Source organism: Mus caroli, unplaced genomic scaffold (assembly GCF_978045245.1).
Source record: "Mus caroli unplaced genomic scaffold, Mus_caroli_1 scaffold_10, whole genome shotgun sequence".
NCBI classification, from domain to species: domain Eukaryota; kingdom Metazoa; phylum Chordata; class Mammalia; order Rodentia; family Muridae; genus Mus; species Mus caroli.
This window is the reverse complement of record NW_028227265.1, coordinates 116174289-116190155: the sequence shown is the minus strand read 5'-3', so window position 1 is coordinate 116190155 and position 15867 is coordinate 116174289. Positions and strand designations below refer to the sequence as shown.

General features: G+C 50.6%; 1 protein-coding gene across 1 annotated transcript in view; it reads right to left on the bottom strand.

Annotated features, from left to right (window-relative positions):
* The window catches only part of Adprhl1 (ADP-ribosylhydrolase like 1), a 35643-nt gene that overhangs the window by 7256 nt on the left and 12520 nt on the right, over nucleotides 1-15867 (bottom strand). Inside the window, exon 7 of the mRNA XM_085844176.1 lies at nucleotides 10882-11035. Within this exon, the coding sequence (XP_085700302.1) occupies nucleotides 10882-11035 (154 nt within the window). The remainder of the gene's footprint in view (nucleotides 1-10881; nucleotides 11036-15867) is intronic.

Here is a 15867-nt window from a genome sequence, read left to right as displayed (position 1 = left end):
ATGGTGTTTCATTACAGCCACAGTAACCCTGATGAGGACAACATCAAAGTTCCTGGAAGACCCCTGTGGCTCATTCTCAGGAGTCAGGACCTATCTGACCTTCAGGCTGGGGCTGGTCCTGAGCACTTACTGGGAGGCCTGTGCCAGCCTGACACATATGCATTCAAAGAGCTGACCCATTAAGTAGGGGTACTGAAGGACAGCCGTGCTGTGAGCATTCGGAAAGCCTTGGCAGACTCTGAGTAAGCACAGCCCACTGGGTAAAAATAACTAATCCCGAGCCACAGCTGTGCAGCTGCCACCAAGAGCTCCATTGTTCTGCATAGTCAGTCAGGATACAAAAGCCAATCCCTGCAGTGGCTGCTCTGTCTTTGCAGGGATAAACCAATCCTGGGGCAGCCCCAACACTCCCCTGAGGCCCAGAGTGGAAAGGCATTGGTCTGTAGAGCCATTGGTCTGTTTCAGAGTTCAGGAGCCAGTAGCCTCTGGGCTCAGGCTTGCCCCTGAGGCATCGGTTGACACCGTCTTACTGCCTGACCTATCTCCCTGTTCAGGTGGCCCGTGGACACGTCTCTTCACACCGATCTGGGGCTTCAGACTGATCTGGAAGCTGTCCTGGGTAGAGGGAGACCTCTTTCACCTAAGGGGGCTCACCATCTGGGGACAGCATCGGCAGGGTGATTCTGAAGATTCTGTGCTCCCTGAAAAGCCACCTGCGAGTCTTCACGGCTGCCTGCCTTGGGCAGAGGGTGCGGAGTGGGGGTGGGGCAGGCTGTGTGCCGCTGCCAGGCTTCAGGGGATCTGAGCATAGTGGTATGGGTTTGAGTGGTCCCAGATTTCCAGCCTCTGAGGTAAGTAAGGTGGTGTGGTCCTGGGGCTGGTTGGCTTTGACTGTGGGTGACAATTTTTCCCTCTCCCAGGGCGTCTTGTAACTGGTGGCTGTTAAGTTCTACATCTTGGGGTTGACCCAGATACAAGCTTCTGTATGGATATCTGGGGTTTCACAGGCACACTGTGTGCCTTTGAGCTAAGCCCTTATACCCCAAATTCCTCCTCCTATTAACTGTGCCCCTTGGGTATATAGGAGCTTTCCTAGCCTCCACCTACCTCAGCCTTACTTAGGGCCCTACAGCTTTAAGATGTGTCAGACTGATGCTGGCCCCAGGAAATGTTCCCTGCCCCTCTTCCAGGCTTGCCTGCCCCACATGCACAGAGCTCTTGCCGGCCACAGGTCACATGACCACACTCCTCTCTGCCAGCCACATCTAGCCTCCACTCTCTTGTTGGATGTTCTTTGTATAGAGGACAACAGCATCTCTGACCCACCCTAGGCTGGGCACAGCCATGCCCTTCCTGTGTTGTCCTGGTTGCCAATGTCTTCTGTGGGTCTGGTTTCATGTGCCTACTATCCCATCATGAATATCAGCACACAGGATCTCAAGCAGGGCTGGGGACTCAGCGCCGACTGAATTCATGCATCTGCCATTACCAAGCCCATACCCTCCAGCAGGGCTGGGACTGGTCTACACCCGCTTCACTCTACAGTCTCTATGAAGAGAAGCTTGACAGTTATCACGACCACCTCTCAACTAGGTGTCCCATGCCAGGCCACCAGAGCTCCCTTGTGTGAGCTTCCAGAGCCACAGAGCCTGTGGAGACATGAGGGTCTTGCTCCCCAGGCCCGGGGTGCCGATAGACTCACCTGGATCAGGTCCTGTGAGGAGGCTCAAAGAGCCTGTGTACCTCTTGGGGCTCTGTGGTCACACAGTGTGTAAGCCAGCCAGGCTGTTTCAACTGTCTTAAAACTTCCTCAGGTGAGTCAATAGTGTGACTGAAATAACTACACTGATGACATCCAGTTGATATTCAGAACGACTGACTAAAGGCCACGAGGCCCAACCACACAGGACACTTGTCATTCCCAAGTCCCTCTCTGAGGGCTCCTGAGCCCCATGGTCTAGAGGGAGAAATAAGAAAGTCATCTGACATTAACTGTTCAGCTTCTCCCACCACAGAGGGGACAGCCTCTGTCCACATGCCCCATGGTATGGTCCAACGCTGCCTTCCACTCTGGGCAGTGCCAACGTCTCAGTGGTGGGGTGCAAGGAGGACGTTTTTAGGGAGACTTGCTTGGTGTCCTTAGATCAAGAGTGGGTCTAAACCAAGCTTGGCTGGTTGGGCCAAAGTCATGCCCTGCCACGTTTCAGCTCCCGACCAGTTAGAAGCTAGCGTGTTGCCAAGGTACCACCCAGCAGCTCAGCACCTGCCTATTGCCAGGGACCAACACTTGAGGCCACTTGGGGCCTTCAGTCTAACCTCTTCGGCAGACATGAAGAGGGGATTTATCTAACAGCCCCAGATGGGGTTTTGGAAACGCTCCCCAAAGTTCTCATGGTCATCTCTGGTGTTTTCAGTGGGGGCAGGGCAGATGCTTTTCCTAAGATTTATGGGCCAGCATTAGCAGATTAGAGCAGAGACTTAAGTTCTTTTCTGGTGAGCCACACCTGGCCCTGTCACACCAAGGCCCCACATCAAGAGGCATCTGCACTGTGAGTGAGGAAACCGGGATTTTCCAGCCCACTCCAGTGAGTCAGAACTATGTTTAACAATTGTAATAATAATAATAACAATAATTTCCTCCTTTCTGTGGATCTTTGCTTATCATCCCCGAGGCCAGCCACTGTCTGTGAGCGAGCTTCTGTCCTCTTCTAGAATGCCTCCCTCTGATCTCTAGCCCCAGCCTTTCGTGGTCTCCCAACTCCTGGTAGGCTCTAGATGGAGTAAACCGGGGGGAAATGGCGTTCTAGCACGGCTCACCTTGAGATCTTTGCTTAAGCTCATCTGCCTGAGGCACTCAGAACAGCCTCAGAACAGCGGGCGCCAGGCCCTGAGGACACAGACTCATGGTTCTCTCTACAGAGCAATTTCAAACTCCTCACCCAGGGCTGCTACCCAGCACATCATGGGGGTAGCTCCTAGCCCACAGCTGCTACCCAGCCCACCTCGGGGTAGCCTGTTACCATGTGACCACTTAAGAGTCCCCAGTACAATTTCAAGAGTCTCTGCTCCTACCCACGGCTCTCTACGGCAACAAAGGTTTTATGTGAGTAGGAAGCTTGTCTGTTTTATTTTTCCCACTTTACTCCAGTTGCCCACGGAAGTTCTCAGCATGAGAGCTGGGCCTGTGGATGGGGTAGCGAGCGTGCCCCGCCCCCTCCGTGAATACCTGTAGGGCAACTGTAAGCAGCATGTAGACCGCTCTGCCCTCCTGGCTGCAGCCCCAGCCTTCCACATCTGCTTCTCTTTCCTCTGGCTTGTTGCTGCTCTCCCTCCACGTTCCTTCCAGGGAGCCTTTCCTAGCTGTGAGTCTATGCCGCAGCCCTAAGGAAGCCTCTCTGTGCTCTGTGCTCTGTGTGTATTCTGATGCCCAAACCTTCTCATTTGGTCTCCTCCCACCCTACCTCTTCTGAGCCGCTGGCACCTCTGGCCTAACCTATGCCAGAATTCTCCTGAGTCTTTGTTTGCCACGACACCTCACACTGAAGTACCAGGATGGCTTGTGGGGCCTCATGCTGCCGGTGCGGGGCACTCTTTGCCCGGCAGCCGTGTGTAGACACGACTAAGCCCATTTTCCATGTCCCTCAGGTACTTGGATGAGCTATAGAGCCTGGCCCAGGATGGAACAGAATCTTCCAATCCATGGCCAACACAAACAGGGGGCCCATAAACCTTCCTAATTTAGGCACCAGCGGCAGGCGGGCAAGGTCATTTGGGACCGGAGACTGGACAATCATCTCGGGACACACCCAGGCTGCTCAGCACTTACGAATGCCTACGACATCATGACATCTACAGAGAACAGCAGGCCTCAAGCCCTGCCTACTTTAGTTGGAGCGCATGCAGCCTTGTGCCAGTCCAGCTCTGGTCACGGGGTATGGCAGCATTGCTGGGTACCTGCTCTGCTCTAGGCATCCTCTGGCAGAGAGCACGCCTCTGCCTCAGTTTCCTTGAAGGAGAAGTGGAGTTCTCAAACAAACTCCAGTGAGCAAACCAGCAAGCAGCTTCCCCTGCCCCCCCAACCACGGCTCCTGCCTTGAGCTCCCGCCCTGACTTCCCCCTGAACAGTAAGTGTAAGCGGAAATGAACCCCTTTCTCCCCACATTTGTCTTTGGCGATGCTGTTTATAACAGCAACAGAGAAGCAAACTAAGACAGTATTATACCCATATTCTTTACGCCGAAACTGAGGCCCGAGGGCCACTGCTTCAGCTCATGATAGATAATCACTAAGTATGCTGGCTGACCACCATGTTTTGTTTTTATGGCTGTCCCTTCTGGGAGCCTTTTCTCAAAAGCCATGAATATTAGGGAACCAGGCCTCCCTGGCTCAGGGGCCAGTGGCCTTTGCCTGCCGTCCCTCAGTCCCCACCTCCTTAGCTCATAGACAGATTGCTGGCTGCTTCATCAGCTTCTAATCATAGATCCTCATGGTCACCCTGGTGTGACAAGACAAGATGGCCCTGAGGACAGGGACCCTCAGAGGCTACTATCATCACTGGGTCAGGAACCCATTTGTATCTCATCCAGCCACGCAGTCTTGACAGGCTCGGTGTCCAAGTGGGGCACTGATATGAGGACCTTAGACAGTGTGCACAGCCTGGTCACTTCCACAGAGCAGCAATCATCTGTCTCAGGGCTAGCTGCTCAGCCAGTGACCTGCCCAAGGGCTCCGTGCATGCACTTGCCAAGTTAGTGTTATGAAGAGAGACACACTCTAGATTCCTTTTTTACTTTTATAAGTAAGATTGCGCCGGGCGTGGTGGCGCACGCCTTTAATCCCAGCACTCGGGAGGCAGAGGCAGGCGGATTTCTGAGTTCGAGGCCAGCCTGGTCTACAAAGTGAGTTCCAGGACAGCCAGAGCTACACAGAGAAACCCTGTCTCGAAAAACCACAAAAAAAAAAAAAAAGTAAGATTGCGTCTTGTTTCCCGGGTTTTCCTGGGATGGAAATCACCCAGGTCCTCACATATACTAGGCACTCACTCTACCACTGAGCTACAATTATCCACGGAGTCTGGTTTTAAATAACGGAGCCTTTTAAGCGAGACTCTGAGTATGTTCCTAGTAGGTCTGATGTTAGGCTATGAGTGATGAAAATACATTTCTAAGAGAAAAAAGTATTTTCCAAACAGTGCAGAAGACCCAACTAGGGATGTGGAGAGAGCACCTGTGAGGCCTAAGGTGTCACTGTCTCAGAAGGAGCCACGGAGCAGTGTTAGTGTCGCCTGTCACTTGTGAGCTCATTCTCATGGTGACTCCTGTCTGGGGGAGCTATGTAGCAGATGCTTGCTAATGCCTCCCTGTTATTTGTGAAGCTAGACAGCCATGGGTGGAGTCCCGAATCTGAATGTCAGTGTGATCAAACACACTTGTCTCAAGACTCATGCCTGGTTGCCTTGGCCGTGGTACCCCTGGGATTGCAGCTGGATCCAACACGTGTGACGGAGAGATGTTTGGTCACTTGGGCTGTGAGTGATCTACAACAGCCATCACCTGGGCTGACCCAGGCCTACTAAGAGTTGGGCACTCTTCAATGCCTCAAAATCCAAGAGGGAATAAAGGGGTCTTGGAATCTCACTCTGGTGATGGCTACGGCCTCACGCTGCTGTTCAGTACCTGTGGAGGTGAAGGACTGAGAGCAGGTGTGGGGGTGGGGAGGTGTCTGATCTGTGCGGGGATGTGGCATAGAAAAGCAGATGAAAAGGGGGGCCTTGGTGAGGCAGCTGGCAAGTTGTGTAATATAAAATAACAGTGTTTCAGAGTAGGGTGCTAGGACACAGACTGTACAACTCTAACCCTGTCAACCCTCTGACTTACAGCAGTGAGAGAAGAGAGTGCTTGTTCAAAAAATTCATGGCAAAAATTATGGCAAAAAACCCTCAAAACCATAAGCACCTAAGTTTTGTGGTTTGTTGGTAAACGATTCAGAAAAAAAGTTACCTGTGTGTCTCTATCTCTGTGTTTCTATGTGTTTCTGTAACTGTGTCCCTGTGTCTCTGGCTATGCGTGCATGCGTGCATATGCATGTAGGAAGAGGGGCAGAGAAAATGACACACCATTGTGACCCAGCATCAGCAGTTGTAAAACTGTGCAGAAAGAATACTGGAGCTGTCTACTGTTTCGACTGTTTATTTGTTTTCTTTCTTTTTCTTTTTTTCTTTTAGACAGGCACCACTTTGTAGCCAGAAGCTAACTAGCTTGGGACTCACAGTGCAGCTCAAGCTGGCCTCTCATTTGTGGTGATAACTCCTGGCTTAGCCTCCCAAGTCGGGAAATTATAGGTGCGAGCCACCACACTTGGCTTTTTAAAATATGTTCCAAGTTATCTGAGGCCAAGCATGACGGTGCACATTGGTGATCCTCATGATCAGGAGGTGCGGGGAGGGAGAGTGCAAATTTATAGGTCAGTTTGGGTTTTGAGAACTTATCTCAAAAAGGAGAAAAGAGAGAAAGAAGAAAGGAAGGGGGATAGAGGAAGGAAGAAGGGAGGGAGGGAAGGAGGGAAAGAGGAGAGAAGGGAGGAAAGAAAGATGGAAAGGGAGGGGGGAAGGAGGTAAGAGTGGAGGAGGGAGGGAGGATGGGAAGAAGGGAGGGAGGGAGGAGGGAAGGACTGACTTTTCATCAAATTAGGAAAGGAGAGGAAAGAAGAAACAGCACCGTGAAGCTGTGGTGCGAGGAGTGGAATTCAAGGACGCTGACATAGATGGGGCCATTCAGAGGGTGTCAGAGCTTCCCAGGATTTGAGGGTGAGCACTGGGGGTGACTGTGGAGGGAGATGCTCTCCAAGTTGGCATCACCCAGGCTAGTAGTCATACACTCGAGGAAGAGGGGTAGTGGCCCTGAGTGATGGCCCTCCGCAGGAACCACGGGAGGGCAAGTAGATTACTAAGATGCTCTCCAAAGCGTCCTGGAAGGGCTTGCCCTGGCGCTAAGACAATAGCAAGTCTGTGGTGAGCTTAGCAAGGGACCGAGCAGGTCAGTGGGCTCTGGACAGCACTGCTGTCTTATTCACGTGTGGGCACCTTGGGAGCAGGTCCTCACCCTCACACTCATGCGGATTCTCTAGTTACAACATCCCGAGTGTGCTCTCAGTGTATTTCTAATAGCGAGAAGTAAATCAAGCCAGTGGCAGTTTTATCACCAGAGCAATGCCAGCCCAGTGTCCTAAAAGACACTTCCAACTTAGCAGAAATTTTAGGTTTTTTGTTTGTTTGTTTGTTTTGGTTTGGTTTGGTTTTGGTTTTTTGAGACAGGGTTTCTCTGTGCAGCCCTGGCTGTCCTGGAACTCACTTTGTGGACCAGGCTGGCCCTGAACTCAAGAGGTCTACCTGCCTCTGCCTCCCGAGTGCTGGGATGAAAAGTGTGCATCCCTCTGCCCCCAAGCAATGATGGAGATTTTAATGAGGCATTTGCGTTGAACATCAGGTTGGGCGTTTTTAATATCAGCTCTCGCCCTTGGGCTAGTTTTCCATCTCCCTTCAGGACAGGCCCATTGACCTCACCAAGCCACTCTCTTCAGGGAGGTGAGGCTATGGATGGCACAGAGGCTGCCTGGGCCAGAGGGCAGAGGGAAAGGCGTGGGTTGTCAGATATGGGAGCTAAACTCTACTGCTCTGTCCCAAATGGGATACTCTGGCCTCCAGATACTTTCCTACCTACAACACAAGTTCTTCAACACTACCTACCTCACAGAAAACCTAGATTGATGGAGACACATGCTTGACAGTGGTGGCTGTTATTACTATGGTCACGGCAGAGACTGGGGAAGCCAGGCACCCAAACAGCTCTGGGACTTAACTGGCTGAGACTGGAACTTGGCTGAACTCCCGCTGAGAGTGGCAGAGGAGTGTTTGTACCTGGTGTTACATAAGCTCTGCGGTTGTCTTGTAGGTGTTTGTTGGTGGTGGTTTTTATTTTCTTTCTAAGGTGGGGTCTTGCCATGCCGCTCTAGCCTTGCCCCATCCGCATAGCTATGGCTGGCCTCAGACTCGTGATCCTCCTGCCTCTGCCTCCAACATACTGATCTTATTTAAACTGTGCATTGTTGCATCCTGCTTAAGAATCTAATTTGTTAAACTCTCTGAGGAATCTATCATCTTGTCTAGACAATTTATACCCTCCAATTGCCAGAAAGGGCTATCATCCACAATACTGACCTCTTATATGGCTTTCAGATATGAATGCCTTGGAAAGATGATTTCAAATATAAATGAAAGACCTGGGTCTGGGTTTGTGGCTCAGTGACAGAGCACCTGCCTGGCACATGTAAGGCCTTGGCTCTGGTCCATCCCCACTGTGCTCTCTTTATGGGTCTCTCTCTCTCTCTCTCTCTCTCTCTCTCTCTGTCTCTTTCTTCTTTCTTTCTTTCTTTCTTTCTTTTTTTGGTTTTTAGAGACAGGGTTTCTCTGTATAGTTTCTCTGTCCTGGAACTCACTCTGTAGACCAGGCTGGCCTCGAACTCAGAAATCTGCCTGCCTCTGCCTCCCGAGTGCTGGGATTAAAGGTGTGCACCACCACCGCCTGGCTCAGTCTCTTTCTTGAATTTAGGTAAATTCATCTAAATTAGCAGAATTCCAAAACTTTGTGTCTCCTGACCAGCCTTGCCCACATAACAAGTGTTCCTCTTCTGGGAACTTGACTCTCTGCTGGGAACCGAGGCGTAAAGTCACAGACACTCTCGAGAACACACTGAAGTGCAGATCTTTCCCAAGTTCACCTTCTCCAGGAACCAAGACTTCTCAGCCTATGCCCAGATTCTACCTGCATGCCTGTGCTTCTAGACCAACAGCAGATGTCCACCTGTTGCCTTAGGCAGAGAATGGGTACAGAAGGTCACATCTACAACTCACACATGGAAGTCACCCCAGTTTGTCACCTAGGAATAAGAAACACTCTTCCCTCCAAAATCTAACGCACAGATGTAACTGACCTTGTGTTGAAGCAGGGCACATGACATTGCCTTAGTCTCAGGTATTGGACTCATAAGGTGTTACACTCATAAGAGGTAGCTAGTTCCTCGCTCACTGATTCAACTAGGGAGCAAAAAATGTTGCCTACATCACAATATCAGAACTAGGAGAGCAAAGCAATTGTCCCAGAATGAAGTACAGCTTATCGTGCTATTGGCAGAGACTGATTTGTTCACACACATGATGTGGAGGTCAGCTGGGTGTGCTGACACAAGCCTGTAGCCAGTGCTGGGGAGGCCGAGCACATCAGAAGGATCATGAGCCTGAGGCCATCCCAGGCTACACCGCGAAATCCTATCCCAACAGAACAAAATAAAACCAACAATTTAACCGGGCATGGTGTCACACGCCTTTAATCCCAGTACCAGAGAGGCAGAGGCAGACAAACCTCTGTGAGTAGCAGGCCAGGTTGGCTTAGATAGTGAGTTCTAGGTTAGGGCTATATAGAGACCTTTCAAATAAAAAAAAAAATCAGTAAACCACACACACACACACACACACACACACACACACACACACACACCTGCCCAGTGACAAGCACCACAGACCCGTCCACCATATGACTCTACTCTTGTCCACAAAATGGAAGCCAGGTACTCTCACAAAACAACAGCTATGTTCCAAGACGTGCTTGCTTCTCCATAAATATAGGACAGTTCCCTAGGATACCTGGGACAGGGCAACTTCAGGAAGTCCCAACACATCTTTAAGCCTGTGTTGGCATCCCTTGGTAATAAAGTCCACAGGTATTTGTCCAGTTGTCTACTTAATACCACAAGGGGACAGAGAGGCATCCCCAAATCCCATCCCTCAGAAGCAGGCAAGGCCCGGGGAGAGTTCGCATCCTATAGGCTGTACAGATACCAACAAATGAATGCCTTCTGCCCTAGCCCCTGCCCACCAGAGCCTCAAAGGCACCCCACCAGCCTCTTACTGCAGACAGTGTTGGCTCTCCTCAGAGACAAGTCTTGTGAGAAGGACACAGGACTGACAGGACAACCCCAGACGTACTGCCCAGGCACAGCCCCAGCCATCTGTCATCGATGGTGGCTGGCTTCACACTCGTCACTAACGGGGGAAAATCCGTGTTGAAAGCCACGGTTGGAGGAGCGTGTGTCCACCTTCTTCACACTCCCAGCCAACCTGTCCTGGGGAACGAATGGGACACAGTGGCTACAGACTTCCTCTGACGTGGATCTCACCTACCAAAGCAAGGTGCCGTATGTGACACAGAAGGCCACCTGCTGCTGCCTGGATTTCTCAATGTTCATAAAGATTCCAGTAAGAGGGTTAGCGACCAAAACATGGTAAAGAGGTTAAATGACTGCCCTGGGTACATCTTGAAGCCACCAACCCTCTCGACCATGAGACATGAATGAATCTGACTGCAGCAGAGAGATGCCCCACCTCACAGTGTGCCCCCAGGGTCTCAGGTAGATACAGCTAGGCAATGGAAAGACTGAAGAAGGTTCTCCTATGGAGAGTCAAGGCTGTTAGTGTTGTTCAGGTAAGTGATCGAGCATTGCTGGACTTGGGACAGAATGAAATACACCTGTTGTCCAGGAAATAGCTTGTCACCAACCATTGGGAGGTTTGCATGCAGCAAGCTCAAGAGATGGGGGGGGGGGGCAGGGCAGCAGAGCACCAGGCTTCTGAGAAGGTGAGGAAAAATATTCTCTTAGGACAACATATTTTATATAGCAAAGAGGGTTTGATATTGGAGGGGAAAGTTACAGTTGAATTATGACCCATGAGGTGTGTGTTCCTCGGGTGGTAACTTAGAGGAAGCTCTAAACCTGAGTGAGGGCACTCCGCACTGCCCTCTGGGAGGGGAAATGTCAGAAACACTTTACTTTTCTTCTGTGGACAAGCGGTGCAGGGCTGCGCCCAGATCCTCTAGTCTGCCTTTGTGTTCCAGCTCCTGGTACAAGCCCCGTGGAACAGTGGCCAGGCCGTGCAGCAACCCGAACAGGCAGCCGGCGATCGTCCCTGTCGCTCCACTCTCTCCTGAAATAGCAAACACAGGTGCATCCTAGAGGGGCTCCCCACTGACTAAGCCTGCTCCCCCACATCTCTGAGACCACCCCGGAGAAGACAGGCAGAGTGGAGGCTGAGGTGGGTATACTGACATGAGTTCAAGTCCTGCCTGGGCTAGAAAGTGAATATCAGGCCAGCCAAGGCTCCGTGGCAGTCCCCTCTCTCAAAATGTACAGGACCCTGTGGGCAGCCAGTGACTGAGGCGGTCACAGTTAAAAGCACCAGGCTCTTCCCTGCTCTACAGGGTCCCCCCATTCTCTTCCCCTATTCAGGTGACATCTTGCGACCCCAAGTCAGCCCAGTGGCGTTAGGTAGCAGGTAGTCGTGAGTAGCGGAGCAGGGGGAACGGAGTCTTAAAAGATAGCCCGAGTCCTGTTTGTACAGCCTGAAAATCTGAAAAAGCCGGTTTCAGCTTTCATAATAAAGTTTCTCAACTGAGAGGTGGCCGTGAGATCCATCTTTGGACTTGGAGCAATGTCGTAAAGGAGCTATGTGTGAGGTATGTGGTACGGTATCTATCTCCTGATGGTCAGAACCCCTTCGTGGTCAGGCAGGCTCGATGCTGCAGGGAGGCTGTCCCTCTAGGTCAGAAACTCTGGTCCCAGGGACTTTCTCGCCTGTTGCACGTGTGCGCTTGGCATTATTACTCTGTGCTTCTCATCCATCCTTTTTAGCCTTCTCTAGTGCATTATGGGAAGAACTATCCTAAAGGGGAGGCCTATCCCATCATGACTGAGAGGAGAAAGAGTTACCTTATTCCCTGTGATGGTTTGAGTATGCTTGGCCCAGGGAGTGGCACTATTAGAAGGTGTGGCCTTGTTAGGTGTGTCACTGTGAGTGTGGGCTTTAAGACCCTCATCCTAGCTGCCAGGAAGCCAGTCTTCTCCTAGCAGCCTTCAGATGAAGATGTTGAACTCTCAGCTCCTCCTGCACCATGCCTTCCTGGACACTGCCCTGCTCCTGCCTTGATGATAATGGACTGAACCTCTGAACCTGTAAGCCAGCCCCAATTAAATGTTGTTTTTTAATAAGACTTGCCTTGGTCATGGTGTCTGTTCACAGCAGGACAAGACTAACTAAGACACTCCATAACTATGCTGCCCACCTCATAACAGCTCATAAAACTAAGGTTGAATGTGCAGAACGCACAGGCTGCTCTGTTTCCGACAGTTATGTGCTCCACACCTTTCCTTCTCTGGCCTACTTTTCTTTGTTTGTTTCTTTAATACTTATTTTTATTTTATGGCTATAAGTGCTTTGCCTGCATGCACGTGTGCCGTATGTGTGTCTGTTGCCGATGGAGGCCGGAAGACGCTATCAAAGCCCCTGGACATGGGCTCAGTGGTGGTGGTGTTGCTATGTGGATGCTGGAAACGGAACTCAGGTTACTTGTGAGAGCGGCAAGCACACTTAACAGCTGAGCATCTCTCCAGCCCATAGTTCGTTTTGAATCAGGGTCTTTTGCTGCCCAGGGTGGCCTTGAATTCCTGGATGTCTTGATTTGGTGTCCTTAATGCTGGGACTGTGGGCACATGCCATCATCACAGCTAATTTATGAGGTCGAGGGGATTAAACCTAGGGCTCAGTGCTGTTAGGCAAGTACCCTACCAACTGAGATACCCTAACCCCCCTACCCCCGCCCCCGTTTTAAAAAGATTTTATCCCATTTGATTATTGTGTGTACGTGAGTGTGCACATGTGCCTGCCTCAGTGCCTGTATGGAGGAGTTGGTTCTTTCTTTCTAATGACCTGGAATTAAACTCAGGTTATCAGGCTTGGCTACAATTGCCTTCACCTGCTGAGCCACGCCCACTTCCTATCTCACACACAGTTTTTCAGAGACAAGGTTCAAGTAATCCAGGCTGCTTTCAAACTCATTAGGTAGCCAAGTATGACCTTGAACTTATGACCCTCATGCTTCCATCTTCGAAGTTCTTGGATTACAGGGATGCAACACCATGTCTCTCTTGCATGCATGTGTGTGTGTGTGTGTGCATGCATGTGGTGGCGTGCATGTGTGTACATGCACACACATGTGCATGTGTGTGTGTGTGTGCATGAATGTGGCGGTGTGCATGTGTGTGTGTGTGAGTGCACATGTGCGTGTGCATGCATGTGTGCGGTGCCGGGGATCAAACTCAGTGTCCTGTTCATACTAAGCCACCCATTTGCCTGCTGAGGTCCTCTACAGCTTTGCAGCCTGCTTCTCAGTATCACTTGTCAGGGTCACCTGTTTCCTGCCTCTCAAGCAGTTTTTAAAATCACACTGAACCGCCAACCAAAGAGCGAGCATGGGCTGGACCAAGCCCTCCTACGAGCCCCACACATCCATAGCAGATGTACAACTTGGTCTTCATATGGTTCCCCACAACAACCGGGGCAGGGGCTTCCCCAGGACCTGTTGCCTGCCTGTGGATGCCATTCCCCTGACTGGGCCATCTTGTTTGGCCTCAGTGAGGGAGGATGCACCCAGTTCTGTAGTGAATTGATGTGCCAGGGCGGGGTGATACCCAATGGGGTCCTCCCCCTTCTCAGAGGGAGAAGGAAGGGTGGACTAGGAGGATAGGGGGGAGTGCTGGTATTAGGATATAAAGTGAATACATAAATTAATTGATGAGGAAAAAACATTCTGAGGAACCATCCAAAGTGTTACACACTAAGACATGTTCATGGAAATGTACACAAGAAATGATCCAAAACAATTCTAATAGAAATATACCTGTGTATATTAATATTAAAGAGACAGTGTAAGGAAGATAACTGAACACACTTATGCAGCACATAAAGCTTCAAGAATTTGCCAGTTCTAGGGGCTGGTGAGATGGCTCAGTGGGTAAGAGCACCCGACTGCTCTTCCGAAGGTCTGGAGTTCAAATCCCAGCAACCACATGGTGGCTCACAACCATCCGTAATGAGATCGATCTGACTCCCTCTTCTGGAGTGTCTGAAGACAGCTACAGTGTACTTACATATAATAAATAAATATTAAAAATATAAATAAAATAAAATATATATAAAAAAGAATTTGCCGATGAAAGGATGGACCATTTAGAGACTGCCGTATCCAGGGATCCATCCCATAATCAGCTTCTAAACGCTGACACCATTGCATACATTAGCAAGATTTTGCTGAAAGGACCCAAATATAGCTGTCTCTTGTGAGATGATGCCGGAGCCTAGCAAACACAGGAGTGGATGCTCACAGTCAGCTATTGGATGTATCACAGGGCTCCCAATGGAGAAGCTAGAGAAAGTACCCAAGGAGCTAAAGGGATCTGCAACCCTATTGTTGGAACAACATGATGTACTAACCAGTACCCCGGAGCTCTTGTCTCTAGCTGCATATGTATCGAAAGATGGCCTAGTCGGCCATCACTGGAAAGAGAGGCCCGTTGGACTTGCAAACTTTATATGCCCCAATATAGGGGAATGCCAGGGTCAAAAGAATGGGAATGGGTGGGTAGGGAAGTGGGGGGCGCTATGGGGGACTTTTGGGATAGCATTGGAAATGTAATTGAGGAAAATATGTAATAAAAATATTAAAAATTTAAAAAAAAAAGAATTTGCCAGTTCTAAAAAACAAACAAAAAAATCTGGGCAGTGGCATCTATGTCATGTGGCCCTTGTCTTGTTGGCTGGGAGCCTTGGCACTGCCTGTGATTTCTCCCCACATGACCTCTGACCCCGAGCCGCTTCTGAGCCCTGCTAACGTTCTAGACACACTCTCATGGCCTGGCCTGGCATAGCCATGTTTGGGCACACACAGTGGGGAAAGCAACTGGATTGAATGAGGCTGGGGCCACAGGGCTGACGGAGGGGAGGGCAGGGTCATACTTCCTGGAATAGATACACCTAGAGACCTGGGTGCTGGTCCTGGGAGAGGCCTGAACACAGACACCCACAGACACCCAGGAAGCCAGGCCTGCCTTTCTGTCTCTATAACTAAAGGTGCTTCCTGGATAGCCCTGACACCAGTTGAATTCTCTGAGGAGAGTGGAAAGAATGTTGAAGGACCCGATATAGTTTGTGGGACAAAGCTCTGGCCCCACATAGAACTCCCCTGCCAGCCTCGGACTCTAGCCACACGCTCAACTGCACCAAGATGCACTTGTCCTGGTCAGAGGCAGCTACAAGGGCACTGACCCATGGTCTATCCTGCCTCCCTTGTCCATATCAGGTACCCGCCAGCCCTCCTCATCTCCTAGCTTGCCTCAGAACATGGCTGCTCATGTTCTAGATCCTCTGTGCTCACTCCATCCCTGTCTGCAAGGACGAGGGGGATGACGCAAATGTGTGTCTTTTTGCCTTTCTGTCTGTATAAGATGCTCCTGCCTATGTGGACTCTCTGAGGTGACTCCCCCTGCTCAGCTCCTTCTGCCCTCCTTACACCCGGAAGTTCATGGCTGACTTCAGTGGCGTGGACACAGGTGGTCCTAGCTAAAGTACGGGTACCAGCAAACATCGGTGAGCCTAGTGTTTGTGGATTTCTGCACAGTTCTTATCGTTTGTTCCCGCACTTGGTAAGCCCATGGAGTGGGGGCCACCAAGGGACAATAGGCCTCAGGAAGAGAAGTGTTTCATCCAGACCCAGGAACCTGGCTATAAAATGCTGTGCTTTGTACAGGCCACAGAACTGCAGGAGGGAGGAACCTGTATAGTCTGGGCGAGAGAAACCTGCCAACTCTGGAGGGTGGCTGGAAAGAGAAGAGTCCCTGTGCCTGGTCACTGTCCTGACAGTGGTCACCTGTGAGACTTTGATGTGGGACACACCAAAGTAGGTTACTGTAACTGTATCTGTGGCC